This window comes from Botrytis porri (assembly GCF_014898465.1).
Source record: "Botrytis porri strain MUCL 3234 chromosome Unknown BPOR_002, whole genome shotgun sequence".
Lineage (NCBI taxonomy): Eukaryota > Fungi > Ascomycota > Leotiomycetes > Helotiales > Sclerotiniaceae > Botrytis > Botrytis porri.
In genome coordinates this window covers 3622037-3644207 of record NW_024066076.1, presented here as the reverse complement: position 1 = coordinate 3644207, position 22171 = coordinate 3622037, and the positions used below count along the sequence as shown (strand labels likewise).

Here is a 22171-nt window from a genome sequence, read left to right as displayed (position 1 = left end):
CTCTGCATGTACGGAGTAGAAGAATCTGCTTTCCTACGGGCATGCGTTGTTAGTTATTTTGGTATGGAAATGGATCCACAGTAGAGAAGGTAGAGACTGGACCGTTCTCCTGTTGGTTGTACTCCGTACATCGTCTCATCGTACACAATTGCCCCGCCGTAGCATCAAAATCTCCACTTACAAATTTGCTCTCAGTCATTTTGCCATGAGTGGTTCGATATCTTTAACTTTGAGGCTTCCAACTATCATCAACAACACCACTTCTTCTCCCCTTCCTTGCTGCTTTTCTCTCTCTACATCATACTACTCTGCCGTCTACTTAGGAGATTTACACTGCACAGCTTTTCTTACATAGATGACTAACTACTTTCGATGGCTTCATAACTCCATAAATTGCTATTCTTGTGACGAATACCAAATACGGCAATTTGTTGCATATCAATCTTGTTATATGCCTATGTATCTTACTTCGACCTAGCTCGTGCATCCCTATACTATCATGCATGTATGACTTGATCTAGCAGATGAAAATCTCTCTAGATGGCTCCCAGAGATTGACTAGTCACCTAGTGAAGCAAATGCCTTGATCTGAAATTATGAATCTTCCTAGATGACTCCTATCAGAATGATAGATATCAAGTTTTGACGAGTGAAACTGGTTCCTTTCTTGTTAGCCTACTTTTTCTTCTCTTGACCGAGTTCAGGATATTCGTCCGGTAAACCCAAGTCAGTCTTTCCATTTAACATCTGAGTGATATGACTCTATCTAGAAGAAGTGACTTCTGGGTAGTCAATCAGTGACGCTTCGCTGATCCTCCGGGGGCCACTGCCGTGGAGGCAGAATAATTTCTCCTCACATGACAATGAGTGTTGGGAGTTAGACTACGTAACTATGTAGGTACTCTCGAGTAGGTAGGTCGTCTTTGGATAGTGACGATAGTAGCGGTGAGCAATGAATCTTCCCGCCCAAGTGAGAAGTGGTAAAGGGAAAGAGTACTTATTACTACCTAGATACCTACTGGATGGTAGGTACTAGGGAGGTACAGAGGGTGTGACAGAATCACCAATCATCCCATTTCGGTTGAAACGTTCATGTCGACCAATCCCCATATTATTTCTCTGCAAGGATTATCGCCGTGCACGCACATTTTATTCGCAGAAGCTCAAACCAAAAAAAGAGAGAAGAGAAAAAATTTAATTAAATTTCCATTTCAATTACCTACCTAGTCTCGTAGTCTCGTAGTCTCTTAGTCTCTCCCAGAATATTCACTTTGCACTTGCAATTCTTAGCGCCAAATTATGAAAATTGACACCCCCCTCCAAAAACTTAATCATGTCTTCTCTTCCTCCGACTTTCTCCCTTCCACCTCAACAACCCAAATTCAACACAAGACAACGAAGTCACCCTACACTTATTCAAATAAGTATATCCTCATAATTATCAATACGTCGAGACAATGCCGCAGGCCATCGCTGAGCAGTGAATACCCACTACAGCATGCTCAACCGGGCATGTCTGTAGTCCCTTCAGCCAACGAGTAAACTTCCCAATCTTATACCATTCGATCTTGACAAAATCCCTAGACTTTCACTGTCTTACCAGCCAACTTATAACAAATTGGTCTGATACCATTCGGAAGTTTCAATTTCAATCAGCATATTATCGATCGAGCTCAATCCTTGCCATTTCCCAAGGTGAGAAGGCTCTCATCGACCAAACGAACCAAAATCAAAATTTTACCTACCTACAACCTAAACAACCCCGAATCTTTCAATTGACTTTAACACAATTCGAAACCGCCTCTCATAGACTCGATTGACATCTTCTACGACACATCAGTCACAATTTAACACAAAATCTTAACTCTACACTCCACCCATTTGCAACCTTCCTCTCACCGCCGATACTTTCGGTCATACGCAATCAACCCCACAACAAATATTTCTTGCAGATCATATAAATCACAAACACAATGTCTCGAAACACACAAGGGCAGTCTTTCAAGACTCCCCCCAAAATAAAGCTCAAGTTGAAGAATTCCAAAAAGGTCACCGATTACTCCTCCGACTCTTCGTACGCTGCTGTCGATTTGATCAGTGATTCTGAAGACAATGATTCAGATGACGAGCCCGATGTATTTGGGGGGACCGGGGGTTCTAAGATTGAAAAGTATGAAGAAGCAGCTATGTTCGAATCGGCTGAAGAAGATGACGATTTGGAGACTGTCGAGGAGGATACTGATGTACAAGACACGCCTCGAGCAACAATGAAGTTTGAAGAATGGGAAGGATTTGATGATTCGACAGAAGAACTGGTGGATAACACTAAGTTTTTCGAGGATAATATGATCGAGGAGTACAAAATTCGTTCCAATGGTGATCTCAAAAGGGTCAACAAACTCACCGACGACGATACAGACAGCAGCATCTCTGATGATGAGGATATGTGGCACCCTGATCTATTCGACACCGAGACCTCCGCCCAAGGCCCATTCTTGAGTGCAGATGCACTTCCACCTCGTATCGCAAGAGGACTGGAGGACGACACATACAATGATGACGATCATGGTTCCGATCCAGATTTAGAATGGGGACACGAAAACAATGATTCGGATAATTCTGGTGAAAGTGATAGTGATGAATCGGATGCATCTGGGTATCAATGTAAGTGAATCAAACTGATCTGACACTTATCAAGCATAGCTATTAAGCCAAGGACTAACAACTATGTGTTGCAGCTGATCTTAGCGATGTCTCGGGTGGAGACACAACTGACGATGAAGATTGGAGAGAGAATCGTCCAGAAATAGATGCAGCTACACCTCGAGGCAATTCACCACCACCTCCACCATGCCTTGGTTTCCGAATTCAGCGCAAAAAGGGACAACCTGATGTCATTACTTGGTATCACAATACTGATGTACCCTTTGTTATATTAGACGAGCATGGAAAAGACCTTTTAATGTACTCTTCCGACCCTACCAGACTTCAGGATATTAGCTCACCTTCACCCCTTAGAAACGGTAGCATGGAACAGTACAATCCAGTCCTTAGCAACCAAGCCAACATTATGATGAGCGCAGTATCAGATACTCCATCCGAATTTGGATCTTACCACACTGGTAACCCAGAAGCTTTTTTCGAAAACTCTGTTTTCATGAACGAGAATGCCGTTCGCCCAACGAGCAGTTCATCATATGATGGCAGCGATGATCAAAATGAACCTCTTGATTGGGGTGACTTGCTTCACATGGATGAGGCATTAGATGAGGAACAAGGTGAATCTGTAGATGATCTAGCCGAAACACCGTCATCTACCCCTGCTCGCCCAACTACGTCCGACGGCCTTCACCCTCTTCTGGTCCATCTGGACAAGAATACCAACGTCGGTGCTTTTCGCCTTAATCGACAGAACGAAAATCTCATTAACAGCAATACTGTTTCCAAAGATGCTCTAGCATTTGGAACCTCTACAATAAAAGGTGTTAAGAATGGACACCTTGATTCTCTCACAAGCTCGTTAACACCACGACGAAAACCCAAAACCCTGATGCCCTCTAGTCCCGCCGGTGATGTCGCTAACCGAAAGCGGAAATCGAGCGGTGCGTCACAGGGACGTCAACACAAGAGAAGTCGCAGCAGTGCATGAGAAATTTTTTGCATACATTTTGCATCCAATTCCTTCAGCTCGCGATCGCTCAATAATCATTCCTGAATAATGATTTATTACGATGATGGACGGCATGGCATCTTTTGACTGTCATTCCTGGCCTCAAATTTCTTTTTGTCTAATATTTTCCTTTGTACTTTGTATATCTAGCGTAACGATGGATGAATTGGCAATAGACAAAAGCATGGTCATCATATACAAAAGATTCATAGACTTCGGTTGTCCTACCAGGCATATATACCGTCTGTTGAAGTGGATGGTACATGATAAAAAGTTTTTGCTTTTTCCTCTTTTGTTTCCTTTTCAATCTGATCTTTCCTTGGAACCCACAGAGATTCTGCTTCAAATGGCGACAGATTTGCACGATTGGTTTTAAGTATGATATATGTTAGTCTGCAGAGGAAGCTCCAGTGGCTGTATCTTTTATCGAGGATAGATGTTGGGAGATGTTCAAAATCACGTCTAGGGGATTGAACTGTACTTTAGCAATAGTGTACACAATACGCGGTGAAACAAGTTCCCGAGTAGGGTTTGCTTGCAGCAGTATTTTATTCTATCTGCCATGGTTCTCTTCTCGAGCAATGTGTTATCAGCGCGGATTATGGATGGAGGAGATGTGTGGCGGGTATCAGTTCTCAGCGAAAGATTATGTAGTTAGCAGTAATTCAAAAACAAGTTAAACTTTTCCATCATTGCTAACGAATGATAACGTTGCGACGGGCTAGATGGCTTGCTAAGTAAAGGTAGAAGTAAAAGTATCTTGTTCCCTACGAACCTGCAACATTCAACCTCCACACTCATATCCAGTTATTTTCCTCTTCTCGTCTATTCTCGACTGCTTCTTTCCCCTTCCTGTTAACCTTCCACAACCAACGTCAAAATTGATTCCTACTCGCTGCCCTCACTCCCCCGCAACATTTCTACATCTTGCCCAACCATTTTTCAATCAACCACTTACATATTTCCCGTGGTTTTGACTTTCTGGACTTTATCAGACTGTCTATAACTAAAATATCTGTCAAGCTAATATAGGTATTTTAATTAAACGCCGGGCGATACTCATACAAGTACATCAGACCCGTTTTTGGCTGGAATATTGTTTATTCGCATGTATATCTGTCTTTTTCTTGGCGGAAACGGAGGTGATATCATACACTTCGATGATCAAGAAACGCGATACAAATTTGTATTACTTTCAACACGTTCATGGGAAAGCGTTGATTAATCACTACAGCCGCATTAAATACGAGTGTCCGTCATATCACTCGTAAAACTCTTCAACACTTCGTTTCAGTCCAATCAAGCCGGTTATAATATTCAACTTCATGGTCACACTTCAACAACATATACGAAGAACACATGAACTTGAAAGTCAAAAAGTAATTCGTGTAGGTACCAAAGTGAAGCTAAAGCAAAGTGAGCCAAGCAGGATAATTACAGAGAGAGAACCCAAAGGCCTTCATGCCACGGTCGGAAAACAGAATAGGAAACAAAACAAATAAAAATGCCAAACAAAGCAAAGTCAAAAAGTATGATACCTGGACAATTGATTGGGATTGCTGTCCATCCAGACTTTGATCCTTCTTAATCTTTCTACGCAAGACTCATCCACCTCGACGATTGTGCTTAGAGTTATCTTGGCTCTCTTTCTGAGTTGCAAAGTTCTACTGGGGAAGTCTTTGGTATCCAGTGTTCTTATCGTCATTTTGCTTCTTAGTCATGGACTCGCGAACACCGGTTAGGGAATACACAAAGACGAAGACTAAATTCATTAGCAAGATTACACGATCGCAAGTGGGAGGGGGACTTACAAAGTTCAACAAGAACGACAAAAGCGGCAACGGATGCCCAGTAATATTCCCATCCAGTCTTCTCATGATCGAAGAAGAAGTATGTGTATTTTCCCACAATGTACTTGCCAATAGCTGCCCAGCCAACATACACGAGAGAAAGTACAGCAAGAGCAAATACATGGTTCCAGACAGGCTGAAACATATTTAGCAGAATAAGTGAGACGGAATCAGAAAAACCTACGTCAGATCGTTTGATGCTGCTTAGGATGAAGAGCTCGAACAAAGCAAGGACGGAGTTGAAACCATACTTGCTGAAAATGAAAAAAGTCGTGAGCTTATCATGGAAAATTTGATCACCTAATTGTTGGTTAGTATTGAAGTGCGGTTTCATGAGAGGATTCTTACATGGAATCGATGCTTCATTCCGTGGAACAATGACTGCCCAATGGATGAAGGTAACGACATGGGGGAAAGCAAGAGTGGCCCAATGAAAGACACTGAACAAATACTTTTCGTTGGTGTTCGCAGTCTTGCGAGAAGGTGAGAGGAACTTTCTAGTAGAGGAAGAGATTTTTGAACAATTATTGTCGTTGCTATGCGGGTAGTAGAGATGCATGAAGGTCCAAATCTGTCGATGGGTAAAGATTAGCACTGAGTATTGCGAACGGATACCAATACAAGTCGCACAAGGGATTAAGAATGAATACTCACAAATGTAACCCAGGCATACAGAGTTTGCAAGCAGTACACGATATTTGAAAGATTGTAAATGACCAACCAGCCATTTTTGTTGATTTCAAGTTCGTAATGAAGGATCACAAGACTGGAAATCAAGAAGTATGCTGCAAGGGCTCCTCTGTACACAACGAGAGATTTCTGAGAGACGTTGAGCCATGGAGAGTGGCAAGCACGAAGAAAGATAGGCTGTGACTGAATTAGGACTTCCAATCAATGATGAATGGAATCGTTTTGACTTACATGATCATTCTTCTTATGACTCCCGCTTGGAAGCAATGCGGTGGACGAAGACATTGTAAGGGGATTGATTTGGTAGAAAAAGATAGAGGAAGCTCGATAGGTATAAGGCGAAAGACGAAAGTGACCAAAACGAGAATTGGATGAATGAATCAAGTAATGAAAACGACGGAGAAACACGATGCTTTGTAACGGACTGTGTTGTGGTGTGAGATGAAGAGCAAGAAAACGGAGGGGAAGAAGAAAGTAAACATGATATGAAGAAAAGTAGCATAGGGAAGTGTAGCACAGGAAGGAGTAAGTGAGGACCTGCACTTCCCGTTCTCAACGACACGAATGGCAGGTGCGAAGAGACACAACGACAAGAAAGAGGGCGTTGATCATCATGCAGCTTGGTGTGCAGTTCAAGTCCAAGGTCATAAGCCGCAGCTACTCAACTGTCTTGAGCATTTGGAACTGGTACATATTGATGTTGCGGGAAGCTTCCCTTCCTTCCCACTATCAAGATATTGCAGATTCCAAGAGAAGGGAGATAGACTCTGCTAGTAATGATACCTAGTAGACAGACACATGAGTCCCTGCCTCAAATTCATGGTAGTTATGCATACAATGCCATTTATATGAAAGATAGGTACAGCCTTAGGTACCTACCTAGTAATTACCTAGGTAGCTTCATCAAGCCTCCAATTCTCAATTGCTCCATCCACACCTTACCGGTATACCTACTAGCTATCCAAATGAAGACAATGAGATGAGACTGCCTCGACTACCCGGGCGGTAGGGGGATGCAGAACGCACGGACCAGTAACACGGACGAAGCATAAACCAAGCATAAACCAAGCATAAACCAAGCACAACTAATCCTTACATTCAGAAGGTGTCCTCATTTACAACTTCCAATTGTAAGAAATGTGTCCGTACCTTTGATCGCAATCATCATCACGAAACGGCTACCCGTCATTGTTGAATTGTCTCAAGACAATCAATCTACTGATTCTGACAGCTTGAGTTCCTACCAGATTTCACCTAGGAATTGCGCATTGCGACAATGCTTTCCTTCCTCCAGAACCCCCGCCAAGCAGCGGCTCAAGTGCTGAATTTCGCCCTCATTCTTTCTACGGCGTTTATGATGTGGAAAGGTCTGTCAGTAGCGTCAGATTCTCCATCGCCAATTGTTGTCGTATTGTCTGGCTCCATGGAACCTGCATTTCAGCGTGGAGATCTCTTATTCTTATGGAACCGGAATTTACTCGAAGAAACCAAGGTTGGAGAAATTGTGGTTTACAATGTCAAGGGAAAGGACATACCTATTGTGCATCGATTGGTTAGAAAGTTTGGCGCAGGGTGAGTGTCTCTATTTCACTGGCGCGGTGAAGTATCACGGACTTTCATGCTGATATTCGTGACTACAGGCCCAAAGCAAAGTTGTTGACAAAGGGTGACAACAATGTGGCAGATGATACAGAACTATATGCGCGTGGACAAGATTACATCGAGAGGGAAGATATCATTGGCAGTGTAGTGGGATACATACCATTTGTGGGATATGTTACTATCTTACTCAGCGAGCATCCTTGGCTTAAGACTGTTATGTTGGGAATGATGGGTTTGGTTGTGGTTCTACAGAGAGAATAACCAAGGGAATAGCTGATTTTAGGACGGCATTCAGAGAAAGAAGATACCCCCCAAGTTTACATGATCTGAAAGAGTCGACGCATATGCAATTGTGAGGATGATTTGCTGTCAACATTGTGAAAAAGATAGATATTAAGCTGGACTTATGAGGTGAAACTTGCGGATCTTGGAGAATATTGGAGTGTGCTACTCTGTATACTTTGGTGTGTGTCTACTAGGTATCTACTATCAACCAAGTTCCATTAGGTATTAGGTATGATTTGAATAATGGATAAAGACTAGATTTGGAAACTTCTACCTAGGTACCTTATTACAGGCGACTCTTCGCTGTAGAAACTCACACCCCTCTTGAAGCTTTTAACTTTCGCCGAGATTTATACAATAAAATACTTTTTGATCCAATACCTTACTAGTCAACATAATAATAATTCCGTAAAGGACCAGTAGCCTTCCGGCAAAATGTTCAGCCTTGCACTTTCCTTCCTCGGAACAACAGGGATGGAAATGCCGACTATCTTCAAGCTCTGATGTGAACCTTAAGTGAATTTGGTTGGGTTGCTTCATGATAGCTTTCTATGAAGTACTCTCACTCACCTCACATCAAACACTCAATAACAAAACGAAATAAATAATCTTATCAAAGCTCGCTTCTAGATTTCGTAACAAGTGTCAGAGATCGATATCTACTCCATTTCTTATAAGTAAGAAGCCTCAAATACTGATCTTATTCCTGTCATAATAACAAAGTAAATAGGATCTCAACTTCCACTTCATTTCTCGAATTACCTCCTCTCACATCAACATACCTACCCCACCATAATTTGCAGCTACCTTCGAAGCTATCAACCGTCGCGATGGCAGCACGACGTATCGCCAAGGTTCGCAACTCTTACTCTTGAAGCCAAATTGAAGCAGAGCATGACCTAACAGAATGTATGTTAGGAGTTCAAGGAAGTGACCGATAACCCCATCCCAGGCATCAGCACATCTTTAGTGAAGGAGGAAGATTTGCATCAATGGAAAGTCGAGATGGAAGGTCCTGCAGAAACACCATATGCCGTATGTTTTCTACCTACGCAGCTTCTCGTTCAACTCTTCACTAACACTTGGCACGTCAGGGTGGTTTATTTGTTCTCAACGTCGTCCTACCCAAAGACTACCCGTTCAAACCTCCCGTGGTCAATTTCGTCACCCGCATTTACCACCCCAACATTACCTTTGATGAAAAAGGATCAATTTGCGTCGATGAGTTGAAGCAAGACAAATGGAAGCCTAGTGGAAAGATCACAGCTATTCTTGGGGCGATCAGGAATCTTTTAATCACTCCAAACCCAGATGACCCTTTAGAAAACACGATTGCGGATAAACTGAAGAATGACGCGGACGGTTTTGCAAAGGAAGCGAAGGAAAATACAAAGAAATATGCCATGAAGAAATGAAGATTGGGCGGAAGTATGATTTAGGGGTAGCAAATCGGCGCTTTATGAAGGAAAGGATGGAGATTACATGATCCCGAAAGGGAAACGATATGAGATGAAGTCAAAGACATATGACGATGAATGACAGCGATTTTCAGCAGCGAGATGATTGGCATTGGCGTTTAAGGGTGCATAGAAGAAATTACTTTTACAGTATCAGACAGCCAAATAATCGGAAACAAAAATACATTGCTTTTCCGGGGAAGATGTTGCATGATTTAAGTGAGCTGAATTCGAAACGGATGAATCATCTCCAAACGTACATTTTTGAATCTCAACAACCCATTCTTTTCTTTTTTTCTCTCTTTCGCCATCTTTGCCCTTTTTCCAAATTGATTTTTTACGTTTTCTTCCGTCATGATACTAACTCCACTCTTTCGGAATAAATGACAAGAATTATCGACGGATGTGAGGAGAAATAAACGCTCATGCCTCCTCACTCTTCTGCTAGCATTGAGACGACGGGTAAAAGATCGGGAGGAGAAGAACTAGAGGGGAAAGGGGAGGCGAGGGTTGAGCGTTGTGAAAGATAAAGTCAAAGGGGATGAATTTGAAGGAGATGAATTTGAAGGAAATACATATGTAGTGATATGATTCGATGATATTTGATATGACAATAAGTTACCTGGGTAGCTATGAGATAGTTGTTGGTAGATGTGTAGTAGATGTGTAGTAGGTATGTAGGATACATCATCTAAATCTTCTCATCAGAATGTTGATTGTATTTTCCATATATTCCATGTTAGAGATAGATTAGAATAATTTCCATCAGTCTTCCTTACTAGCAAGCTTTATCTGACCCTCGAACCACATTAATAACGATTGGTTTGTGAATCATGACATATGTAGTATATCTTTTACATCTTTTACATATTTACTTTGTAACTTGATCTCGCTTGCTCCATCATCTCCCTTGAATTCCCTTCTCAGCTTTTATTAACGCTTTTCCACCGGACCACTTGCCCAAACACTCAGACATAATAATTCTTGGCTAAAGAATCTCAACCAGGATTATTGATGCAGCGGAACCCCCAAATTAAGATTAGGATCAATTTTACTTTTTTCTTTTACCCTTCGAGATGGGGATACTTTAGGAGTTGATTGATTGATGATAGAACGACGGATAGATGGGGATGGACTAATGGAAAATGGAATCAATTGAACGAATAGCAGTCTCGAGGCAGCCAAAGGAATTGAGAAAAAGCTCCTTTTGAATTGGGATTTATCGGCTAGTTCTTGGACATAGCGGTAACTACTTCGTACTAACTGGTCTGGATGGATGGATGGATGGATGGATGGATGGATGGATGGATGGATGGATGGGTGGATGGATGGGTGGATGGATGGGTGGATGGATGGATAGATGGATGGATAGATGGAACTGACGGACACTAGGTTTTCATATACATGTATCCCGAGTACAATAACAGACTTCAAGGTAAGAGGGAGGACCTACTCTGTATACCAGGGGAATCGTACTCGCAATACCAGCTAGAGAGCCACAACAAAGTCTAATGTACTGTCTCCTTGTTATAGATGCGAATTTAGCCAGTATCAATTCGAAGATATAATATAAAACCTGGAACGTAGGTATTAATCAAAATTGTACGGAGTGTTCTTATTACTTTAGATACTAAATACCAGGTATGTCTGTATCTCTCTGCATACCAACCTACTCTATGAATCTTTAATCTTCAATATCGATTTGCTTGAATTTTTTCTTCTTCTCTTTTTTTTTTTGCTTATTATTGTTATTATTATTATTATTACTATTACTATTATTGTCATTTACTTGCTTTGACCATTCCACGAAATAAAATGAATTGAACCAAAGATTTCGAATTCTTAAACCTTTCCTTTCTAATCCATCTAGGTTTCTAGGTTTCTATCTGTCTACCTGTACCACCCGCAGTTTATTCATATTTCATGTTCATACCTATTCATCTTCCATTCATTCTCCAATCTCCAATCTCCAATCTCCAATTTCAACATCAAACCTCCTTCTCCCCTTCGTTTCATTAGTGGAGCGAGAATTTCATACACATTCATTACTTTGGGTCTTTGCCTGTGTTTCAGTTGGAAAAGGGTGGATCGACCGACAACTCCGTACATACCATACACACATACCATACCATACCATGCCATACTACACCAGTTCTGAACACCAAGATACCAAGATACCATCAATTATTACTCAGGAGTAGTCATTCACTACCAAACCCTTTCTTTAAGCTTTTGTTCACTCAAAATACAATACGAGCGAAGTACAAGCAAGTAAATACTTCTACGACTGCGATTGCTACGACTTATTATACTACGACAGGAGATACATTTGATACCTACTTCATTACTTCACACTGCTCACACCTTCATCTTCATAAATTCAATTCCTCACTCACACCAATAATTACTTAATTAGTTAATTGATTAATTGATTAACTCATTAATTCAGTAATTCATTAATTCTTTGCTGGTTAATCCCTAATTATATCCACTTTCCTGCATAATCATTTCTATTCCTGTCCTTCACTTCACTTCACTTGAATCACTTCATACTCAACTCTCCATTCTCCATTTCCTATCCTCATACTTACTTCATACCCTCGTTAACTAAAATCCTTTCTCACATCTGAAACATTGGAGACACAAATTGAATTGCGAGGACAAGATACTGGGACATTTGGAACAACTCTGAACAATTGGACTTTCTTTGGAAATTGGAGATTCGAGAATATACGGAGTACTGGTACCCCCAAATTCCAACACCTCGATACTCGAAGGATCAACTTCGCCGAATGCCTGCCCCGACAATTACCATTCGCCATTCCACAACATAATTGTACTACCTGCAAGACAAGCCTCTTTCTTCGATAGAAAGAAAGAAGAGTAACCTCGGACAAAAGAATCTTCTTGCTTTGATGTTGACGATTTCAATTACTACAGGGTCCTTCCGAATAAGATCGGGGTCAAAAGGCCTGGGGCGAGGTGGTTCGATTGCTACTTGATATATATGGGGAGAGCTTAAAGGTTTAAATGGAATAGTCGCAATAAGGGGTTTACTAGTTTGGCCTTGATGATGAATATGGGAAATCGATACTATGGCGTTGAAACGTCTTCCCCCATTTCCAACAACATGGATAACAGGAGTCCGCATATGCAGATCAGACAACAACGAAGTCAGAAATTCAACCTATATCCAACAAGACCTCGGACTTCATCTAAAGCTTCCGAGTTATCTGTTAATACTTCTAGGTCTGGAAATCGCCCATTTCCATTTCCACCCAAGTCACCAACACCATCCGCCCGAGAACATTATTTGCCTATCAACCCCCTCGCTCAAAATCCTCCTGTTCCGCAACAAAGACCCTCAACATCGCATCATTCAGTATCTAATGAACCCTCCCGATCTTTAACTGCTCCACCGCAACAGAAGCTTCGACGAAAACCTTCAGAGGCTTCACGGTTGAGACAACTTAGTAACGTGCGATCGCATTCTTCCACTGGCAGACGTACCCCGGAAAAGGTAGTAGACAATTTCTCTAGACCACGACAGGCCAGTCTGCGGAAACGAAACGAGTCTCCTAGCCCTTTGATTAATGCCTCGACATTTCATGTAGAACCATCACAAGATGAGGAAACCATAAACAATGGATCAGTTTTCAGTACAAGAGATAGAGGATTTTCATCATCTTCTTCACAATCAGGCCAACAATTGCCTCCGCCTGCACCCGCACCTAGCCTGCGACCTTCTGCGTCAATCCCGGACTATCATACTGTAGATCTAAATAATGCGAGACAGCGCAATATCCCACAGGCAAATTTTAGGCCAAGAACAGGAATCAATAGACCCGACAGTAATAACTCATCCATATATCGACGAGAGCCCCCGATTCGACCAACAAACTTTGATGACGAGGAAGTTCGAGCAAGCTTCAGATCTGCTTTGACTACAAACTCGAGTTATTTTGGAACAAGTGGGACAGAGAGGAGCAGTGTATTGACGAAAAGTAGTTCACATACTTCTTTCTTTGGTGGTAAAGACGAAGGAATGAGTGTGGATGATGCAATTGGCATGTATGAAGGTGGCTTTCTGGACTCGGGGGTCGAAGATAATGATTTGGAGGAGAAGCTCCTGGAAATTGGTGCGGAAATCAGGCCCAGATCTGTATATCGACAGGAGTTCTTTGATGAAGACGACGAGTTTCGACCAATGACCCCAGATTCGGAGGGACGGCAATCGAAGTTGGAAGAGGCAATGGATGATTCTCTTGCTCCTCCTCCAACTCTCGACGCGTCGCAATTTTCAATTAGAGGTTCCACGGAGATATTCCACGGCAAAGCTTTTGAGGCACAAAGTGCCGCAGTTGCCCCTAATCTTACTTCAAGTGATTTTTCGGGGTCGAAAGAATTTGATGGTGCAGGAGCGTCTCATGAAACTCGGGACGAATACTTCGAACCGCACGCAGTAGTGCCACCGCCACCAACGACAATTGCATCAGACCCGGCTAGAGACAGGTATGGGTTTAAGAAAAAGACACAATACGTTTCTTTGGAAGAATATGAAGCTTGGAGTGGGCCTTATAATGAATACGTTGAGCGAAGGAGAAAGAAATGGGTGTTATTACTCAAGGATCACAGTCTGATTACCGACAAGCCAATTCGATTTCCACCAAAATCAGCAAAAGTCAAACGTTTCGTCCGCAAAGGGATACCGCCTGATTGGCGCGGCGAAGCCTGGTTTTGGTATGCAGGTGGTCCGGCTATGGTCGCTAAGCACTATGGAGTGTATGATAGCTTGGTGAAGCAAGCGGCTGCAGGGGCGGTTAATGAGACGGACGACGAGATTATTGAGCGGGATCTCAATCGCACGTTCCCGGATAATATCAGATTCAAGCCGGATCCTCCGCCTACTTCAGAAAAACGGAATAGCCAACCGAGTATAAAAGAGCCAGAAACCCCAATGTTGAAGTCGTTGCGGAGGGTATTGCAAGCTTTCAGTATCTATAACCCTAAAATAGGGTATTGTCAGAGTTTGAACTTTTTGGCGGGTTTGTTGTTGCTATTTATGGATGAAGAAAAGAGTTTTTGGATGTTGAATATCATCACGAGAGTTTATTTGCCAGGAACTCACGAGGTTAATCTAGAAGGCGCAAATGTTGACTTAGGAGTCTTGATGACAAGTATCAAAGAATCAATGCCGGCTATCTGGGCAAAGATTGGAGGAGAACTTGACGGTACGGCAGGAGATGGCAGGCTTTCCATGCGTCTTCCACCCATTACATTATGTACCACAGCTTGGTTTATGTCATGCTTTATTGGCACTCTTCCAATCGAAACTACCCTTCGCGTCTGGGACAGCTTTTTCTTTGAAGGATCAAAGACCCTTTTCCGCATCGCATTAGCAATTTTTAAGGTAGGAGAACAGGAAATCAGGGCTGTTTCCGATCCAATGGAAATTTTTCAAGTCGTACAAACCATTCCTCGAAGACTTGTCGATGCCAATGGACTTATGGACGCATGCTTCCGACGAAGAAATGGTTTCGGACATATCAGCCAGGAGACCATTGAGGCACGAAGAGCAGAACGCAGGAAAGGCTACGCGGAAGAAAGAGCAATTGCAAATGGGGAAATACCACCCAAGAGAGGTGGAACCTTCTTTTCCAAGAAGAAAACCAAGAGTGCAGAGAATTAAGAGACAATGTTTACTGAGACAGGCGTATGTCCTAGGGAGTAATTGGGGAATGTATACCTAACATATGGTGTTTGGTGGGATTGTGAGATTTTTGAGGCGTCACTGGCTTTTTATTTTTTCATTTGTGTGTGTGGGAAAAAGAGAATTTGGAATCTGGGCCCCTTTTCTTTGCGTTTTATTACGATGATTATGAGGTAGCATTTATATGGGGGTATATACAAATATGGAGGGACTTTAGAAAGATTTTTTTTGCGTTGGTACTACTGTATATTAAATTTGAACTTCTTGATAGGATTGTAGGGGGTTTTGGGATTTGACTGGGCTGGGCCGAGAAAGGGGGAGGGAGGCAAGAAGGATGATTTTGAAAGCATGGGGAGATTAGATAAGTGTAGTAGGTATGCAAATAAAGATAGTACGTGTGTTGGCATTGAAGTTGTTTGAAGATATATAAATTTTATAGTGACTTGATGCTTCTTTGGTCTATCCAGTTACTCACATAATTGAATGACGCTCCGTTGGCCTTGGGGAGTCACTGCCGTGGGGGCACAATCTTAGGATAGGTACTCGTAGAAAGATGAAACGTACTCATCTAGGTAGGGAGGTAGACTGTAGTACATTTGATACAGTTTCATCATTCACTCCCTCGCATATGCATGGATACAAAGCAGAGGGAGGCATTGCCAGGGGTAAAACAATGCCGGGAAATTCCACATTGCCTAGGTATTCGCGGTTACCCTGACAACACTCTACCCCAGATTTACCTATACCCAGCACATCAAATAATCTTCCCGCGACTTTTTAAACCTCCTTCATTTGATGCGCGAAAGAAACAACACTTTTTCCAACTTCTACCAATCATGGAATCGCCGACTGCAATAAACTCAACATCTTCATTATTCGAAGTATATTTACGATTAAGGCCTCCTCCAATATCAACGCAACAATTGTACCCCACTTTACCAATACCAGAGCGCTTTCTTACAGTTGAAGAACCCACTGAAGAAGAACTCGAAGATGGAACGGCTTCTCCGACCCACATTACATTGAATCCACCAAATGATAACAGACGCAGGGCAGTGGAGAGATTCGCCTTCACTCGGGTCTTTGAAGAAGAAAGTACACAATTGGACGTGTTTCAAGGAACCGGTGTGCTGCCTTTGGTAGAAGGTGTATTGGGACCAGATGGTGGAGAGGGTAGAGATGGATTACTTGCTACATTGGGAGTCACTGGCTCTGGAAAGGTTGATATCTTGATTTGATCATGTATAGACTGAGTGTGTGCTAATGTGTCTATCGCAGAGTCATACAATTCTTGGTTCTCGAAGTCAGCGCGGTCTCACACAACTTGCGCTCGATTTACTGTTTCGTTCCATTGACAACAACATTCTCGATGTCAATTCACACCCTGGATTACATGGTTCAATTGCAGCATCAGATCCATCAGAGGCCCAAGTTATGTCTGCGCAGATGTTTTTAGATACATATTACTTCGACCCAGCTTCATCTCGAGGAAGCTCCAGAGCTCCAACACCCCAGGTGGTACGCGTGCCCATTCCCTACCACCCAAGTCCAGCCAAATTATATCCATATTTGCCCCCGTTCCAGGCAACAGGAAGTCCTAAGAGCATCAGGATCGTAGTCAACCAAGATGATAGTAAAACACCAGGATGTGCGCCAGTGCCAATTCCAGGAGAATCGACAGTATCGATGACTTCCTTTATTCCCTCATTTATGCAAGCTACTGCAACAGCAGCCAGGAAAATGATTAGTGCTAAAACTCCTCAAAAGGGCGATTCTTACCAACCTCCGAGACGAACGATACCCACAAGACCATCGGCTTTGCCAAGTAGTCCGGATATTACAGGAATTACGGTTGATGTCGATCATCATGCGGAGTATGCGATTCTGATCTCGATGTACGAAGTTTACAATGATAGGATATTCGATCTTTTAACGCCAGCGGCACTAAGCAAATCTACAAAGGAATCTAGAAGAAGGCCGCTACTGTTTAAACCTACGGAGCAATCACCCGAACGAAAAGTGGTTGCTGGACTAAGAAAAGTTATCTGTGGTAGCATGAAAGATGCTCTCATGGTTTTGGAAGCTGGTCTCAATGAACGAAGAGTTGCGGGGACAAATTCTAACAGTACATCATCTAGGTCTCATGGCTTTTTCTGTGTCGAGGTAAAGAAGAGGAGAAGATCGAGAACGCCAGGCACTTGGGGAGGAAGTTCACTTACAGTTGTAGATTTGGCTGGAAGTGAAAGAGCTAGAGAAGCCAAGACCGCCGGTGCTACATTAGCTGAGGCTGGAAAGATTAATGAGAGTTTGATGTATCTAGGACAGTGTTTGCAGATGCAATCAGATTTGGAAAGTAACACAAAGGTACGTTGAATTCACTCTTTATGTCTATCTAAGACTTCAAGATTTAACCAAAAGAAAACAGCCAAATCTTGTTCCATTTCGCCAATGTAAACTCACCGAACTTCTTTTCTCAAACTCGTTCCCATCTCATGGCGCAAAACCACCTTCTACAGCCACCCACCATCATCGCAATCTTCAAAAAGCAATCATGATCGTTACGGCTGATCCATTGGGAGACTTTAATGCAACTTCGCAAATCCTGCGGTACTCGGCTTTGGCGAAAGAGATCACGGTTCCAAGAATTCCATCAATCACAGCTACTATTCTCGGATCATCTCAATCGTCTAATAGACATCCAAGTTACACCAGCCCTACTTCTCCTACTTTCTCTCGATACCGCGATGGTCCACATCAGACACCTACCGATACAGAACGAGAAACCATGGAAATCGCGGCATTAGAAATCGCACGCATGTCTGAGGAAATCGATGGTCTACGCAATGAATTGGAACGCGAGTCAAGATTAAGAATGGAAAGTGAAGCACATCTCCAAAGTATGGAAGACAGAATGTTGGAACTAGAGATGGAAATTCGAGAAGAATGCTACGAGGAAATGGAAAAGAGAATCCAAGAAGAAGGTAGAAAGTGGATGATAAGATTAGAGGAGCATGGAGAGAGGGAAGAGGAATGGAGGGATAGAAAGGTGGAAGTCGTGGTTCGAGGTTTAGGTGCAGGCATTGTTGGGATTGCTGGAGATGAAAATAAAGAAAACCAGGACGGAGACCCAACGCTCGGACTCGAAATGGAAAACGCAAAGTTGTTGAGGGAAGTTGAGAGATTGAAGAGAGAGTTGAATAGCAGAAGTCCGACAAAACCTCGAAAGCCTTCAAACAGGATCCTGAAGGAGAGCCGAACACATGCTATGGATAAATCAGCATCGCCAATTCCAGATGACACCCTTGAGAATGAGGGACTGGAATTGCGGGACAGTATGGCGAGATTGAAGGTTGAGGATGACGAGGTTGGAGTCGCCAGAAGTGCGAGTGCGAGATTAAGGATTAAAAAGAGAGATGTAGGTCCAGGAAGTCCGACTAAGAGAGTTAGAAAACTGGCGCCGAGGAAGTGGGATTTTGCTGATGAAGATGATTTTTAATTGCGGTTGGAGTAAATGGAATAGGATAGCACATGGAGGATTATGGCCTGGCTTTGTCTGGGATGGTTTGTACAATCAGTCAATCAATTAACGGAGTTTTCTCTTTGAGGGAGATCAATGAATCTGGATAGCATGTCCTGGGCTGGACTAGATTGGGGTTGGGGCTGAATGATAATATTGGATTGGATGCATGGGACCGGGTGGGGACTGGAATGGATAGAATGGAATAATCCTCCTGGCCAAGAATTGTTTTCGATACCTGTCTGGGATTTGTTTTTGGTACTTACTTCTTATGTAATATGATAGCTAATTCTAATTCGAATATGATCCTTTTTGAGATGGTCGTTGGGTTGAGAGAATTTATGGTGCGAGGTGAATTAGATCGGCAATTTTATGGAGCCCAGCCCTTGATGATCCAAGTGGATAAACAGGATTATTGAGAATCGATAGAAACCTGAGAGATGAACATATCAGGTATTTGTGGAAGATTTAACTTAGTAAAGAGCTGCAGGTAGGATGGGGGGGAGCTAGATCTCCATACACAAGTGATCTTACTTTAAGATGGGAATAGAAATTCTGTACACTAAGTTGATGGGAAGAGTGTGAAAGTTTTACACTCTACCTTTTCAGGAGCGGGTTAGAAAAGAGCTATCGGTAACAAATATGCTGGATCGGGTTGGCGATGACCTGCGGAGGGAGTGAGAGGTGAAGTTTTACGTACTTCTACCATATCATAGCAATTGATGCTTGGATGATGGGACTGATCAATGGGTTGGGAGATGTTGATTAGTTGTCTAGAGCCATGCGGAAGTGAGGACGTAGGAGAATGCTCGGAGGGTGTATATACAGTATCATATTGGATTACACAGTGAGCTGATAGATCAACCTTAGAGTAGGATATGAAAAACTAGGATATACCAGCGCTTGGTCTTTTCCTATAATCTGCGAGAGTTGAACTGTTACATTCGTTTGAAGCTTTAGATTCTTTGAAACTTTTAATTTCGAGACTTTGCAGGCTGCAGTGGCATTTGAGGTTGTGAGAAGGGACTGAAGCTTTTCTCTCGCCTTTTGTCTATCTTATATTGAGTTTGATATTTTTCGATGGTGTCATACTGAGACGAACGCGGTGCGGTTAGAAATGGAGGGCTGAGTTTCCTTGCTCATCGCGATTCCCCGTAACTTGTATCGCATGACTGTAAGGCGGAATTGCTAGATCAGACTCAACATGGTCAGGGATGCGATACGTTGCGCCCGTATTATTAAGACAATCCCTCATGAACGTATTGCGGGATTACACTCAACAATTTGAATATCTTCTCTTCCACATTATATGTCGCGCCAGTCTTTGGGGATTGCGGGACTTTGAATTGTCCGCGTTTTTTGCGTTCTCCGAAAACTTGTCAGATCTTTAATCGATTTCAAATCAAGTGCGTATGCTCGTTTATTTTGGTTAGGAGGCCTTCCATAAATTTTTCCGAATTTACTCTTCAAATTATAACTACATCCGAATATTTGTGCCTCAATTACGAATACTATTGAAAAAAAATCTTTGAAACTTCACAATTTCAGTTTTAACATTGATCTATCCTTGATTACTTGATTTTGGATTCACTCAGCTTGATATCTTCATTCTGAGAACAAAATAGCTGGTTTAGTAAATTCGGTTATATTCTCGCCCAGACCACTAGGTAGCTCTAACGGAACAAGTACAACTAAAATTTCTCTATCCAGCTTGCCAAAGATGTCTTCTCCGCTCAAAAATGTCATTATAGTTGGGGCAGCCGGTAGGTTGGGTACCTCGATCCTCGCTACTTTCGACGCCGACCTCAACTTCAATATTTCTATCCTCTCTCGCAAGTCCTCTAAATCCGTTTTCCCAGCTCGTCTCGTTGTTCATCGGTTCAGTGACGAGTACCCAGAAGATGAGCTTTTGGAAGCGTTAAAAGGACAAGGTGTAGTCATCTCAACAATTGCGACCGCTGCTGCTGATGTGTAGCAAGGCAATTATAGATGCAGCTATCAAAGCCGGTGTGAAACGCTTTGTACCGTCTGAGTTTGGAAGTGATACGAGAAATGAAAAGGGGATGGAGATTATCCCGCAGTATTTTAAGCATAAACTGGACACTGTGGAATATTTGAAGGGAAAAGAAATGGAAGGATTGACTTGGTCTGCGTTTGTCACTGGTCCATTCTTTGAATTGTATGTGGGAGATGAATTTCTTTCCCTCCTTTGTGTAAACTGAAGCTGATTATTTTGGATATAGGGCTGTGAAACTTTTCATGGGCTTTGACTTATAACAACATAAAGCTATTATCTACAACGAAGGTAAAGATGCCTATTCAACCACAACAATAGCCTCCATCGGCACCGCTCTCAAAAACAAACTTCTCCATCCAGAAGAAACCGCCAATAAGCATCTTTTTATCTCCAGTTTTCATGTTTCGCAAAACCAAATCCTCGCTTCCCTCAAAAGGACGACGGGTAAAAAGTGGGATGTTACATATGTTGATGCGGAAGAGCAGAAGAAAATTGGAATGGAGAAGATGGCAAAGGGGGATTTTAGTGGTGCGATGGGGTTGATTAGATATACTAATTCTGTGAAGGGACATGGTGGGTATTATGCGGGGTATGAGGAGATGTCGAATGAGTTACTGGGGGTGCAGGGAGAGGATTTGGATGAGGTTGTAAGGGAGATTGTGAAAGGTTGAGCTTGAGTGAGATGGGAGGATGGAGTCTTGATTGTAGATTTCGGTCTTCTGTAGATGGGGCTTAAGACGAGAAGTCTTGCATGTGCATTTGAAGATTACTTCTGGTCGTAGTTCCTTCTGGTCAATACTGAATCAAAACCTTGCACTTGAAGAACTAAGAATTCAAGACAACATTGGTAATTATGCTTCAATTTATAGCTAAACATACCTAAACAAATGCATCAGATTCTCTTTTGGTCTGTGGTAGAATGATCTAGGTTGATCGATAGACAGACAGTACACGCATGGATAGCACCTACGCGCAAAATTCTGACACCTCACTTGTAACCCTTACCATCCAATCGCGTTCGGACAATTGCCTACCTTTCGGGTTGTAGTAATATTGGAAAAGAAGTTTCATCTGCTTTTGGAACATCGAGGATATGTGGTCCATTTCCAAACCAGCCACGAGGGTCCTCGATAGCGCGGGCGCAGTTTCCGAAGCACATCTTAATCCTCTCAAATCTTTGTAAATCCCCTTCATATGTACACTTTTGTTCATGATCAACCCAAATAAGCCAGCGGACCGTTGAGAAATACGACTACCATCTTCAGGTATATTCGGTTGACTTTCTCCTTTCTTATTATCATCAGGTTAATGAGCCACAATCGATCATCTGCGACCACAAGAATGTTTTCCAGGCTCACATTACCCCATACAAT

The 22171-nt window shown here is 42.5% G+C and overlaps 7 protein-coding genes across 7 annotated transcripts; 5 read left to right on the top strand and 2 right to left on the bottom strand.

Moving 5' to 3' along the window:
- The first annotated feature begins 1214 nt into the window (after window positions 1-1214).
- Window positions 1215-4347, top strand: EAF01_002080 (uncharacterized protein). The gene is made up of 2 exons (XM_038910330.1): window positions 1215-2664; window positions 2739-4347. The coding sequence occupies exons 1-2, from the start codon at window positions 1974-1976 to the stop codon at window positions 3647-3649; spliced, it is 1602 nt and encodes a 533-aa protein (XP_038775142.1). The 5' UTR covers window positions 1215-1973; the 3' UTR covers window positions 3650-4347.
- Window positions 4348-5334: 987 nt separating this feature from the next.
- On the bottom strand, window positions 5335-6495 carry EAF01_002079 (uncharacterized protein; the record flags this gene model as incomplete). The annotated part of the gene is made up of 6 exons (XM_038910329.1): window positions 5335-5432; window positions 5482-5656; window positions 5705-5820; window positions 5869-6091; window positions 6175-6387; window positions 6442-6495. 6 exons carry the CDS (start codon window positions 6493-6495, stop codon window positions 5335-5337), a joined length of 879 nt encoding a protein of 292 aa, XP_038775141.1.
- An 829-nt stretch (window positions 6496-7324) lies between these two features.
- EAF01_002078 (uncharacterized protein) lies at window positions 7325-9820 on the top strand. The gene is made up of 5 exons (XM_038910328.1): window positions 7325-7782; window positions 7851-8055; window positions 8901-8951; window positions 9016-9132; window positions 9192-9820. Exons 1-5 carry the CDS (start codon window positions 7487-7489, stop codon window positions 9510-9512), a joined length of 990 nt encoding a protein of 329 aa, XP_038775140.1. The 5' UTR covers window positions 7325-7486; the 3' UTR covers window positions 9513-9820.
- A 2864-nt stretch (window positions 9821-12684) lies between these two features.
- Window positions 12685-15243, top strand: EAF01_002077 (uncharacterized protein; the record flags this gene model as incomplete). The annotated part of the gene is made up of 1 exon (XM_038910327.1): window positions 12685-15243. One exon carries the CDS (start codon window positions 12685-12687, stop codon window positions 15241-15243), a length of 2559 nt encoding a protein of 852 aa, XP_038775139.1.
- Window positions 15244-16100: 857 nt separating this feature from the next.
- On the top strand, window positions 16101-18760 carry EAF01_002076 (uncharacterized protein; the record flags this gene model as incomplete). Its single annotated transcript, XM_038910326.1, has 3 exons — window positions 16101-16484; window positions 16543-17628; window positions 17690-18760. The coding sequence occupies 3 exons, from the start codon at window positions 16101-16103 to the stop codon at window positions 18758-18760; spliced, it is 2541 nt and encodes an 846-aa protein (XP_038775138.1).
- Window positions 18761-19397: 637 nt separating this feature from the next.
- On the bottom strand, window positions 19398-19951 carry EAF01_002075 (uncharacterized protein; the record flags this gene model as incomplete). The annotated part of the gene is given in 3 exon segments (XM_038910325.1): window positions 19398-19667; window positions 19679-19832; window positions 19884-19951. 3 exon segments carry the CDS (start codon window positions 19949-19951, stop codon window positions 19398-19400), a joined length of 492 nt encoding a protein of 163 aa, XP_038775137.1.
- Window positions 19952-20501: 550 nt separating this feature from the next.
- Window positions 20502-21469, top strand: EAF01_002074 (uncharacterized protein; the record flags this gene model as incomplete). The annotated part of the gene is made up of 3 exons (XM_038910324.1): window positions 20502-20712; window positions 20771-20944; window positions 21069-21469. 3 exons carry the CDS (start codon window positions 20502-20504, stop codon window positions 21467-21469), a joined length of 786 nt encoding a protein of 261 aa, XP_038775136.1.
- Between the last annotated feature and the right edge of the window lie 702 nt (window positions 21470-22171).

Bases quoted from the DNA above. Each gene is read 5' to 3' on its own strand.
- EAF01_002080 (XM_038910330.1), top strand. From the start codon at position 1,974: ATGTCTCGAAACACACAAGGGCAGTCTTTCAAGACTCCCCCCAAAATA. The intron at 2,665-2,738 runs GTAAGTGAATCA...TATGTGTTGCAG, and splicing joins GGATGCATCTGGGTATCAAT to CTGATCTTAGCGATGTCTCG.
- EAF01_002078 (XM_038910328.1), top strand. From the start codon at position 7,487: ATGCTTTCCTTCCTCCAGAACCCCCGCCAAGCAGCGGCTCAAGTGCTG. The intron at 8,952-9,015 runs GTTCGCAACTCT...AATGTATGTTAG, and splicing joins CAGCACGACGTATCGCCAAG to GAGTTCAAGGAAGTGACCGA. The intron at 9,133-9,191 runs GTATGTTTTCTA...TTGGCACGTCAG, and splicing joins CTGCAGAAACACCATATGCC to GGTGGTTTATTTGTTCTCAA.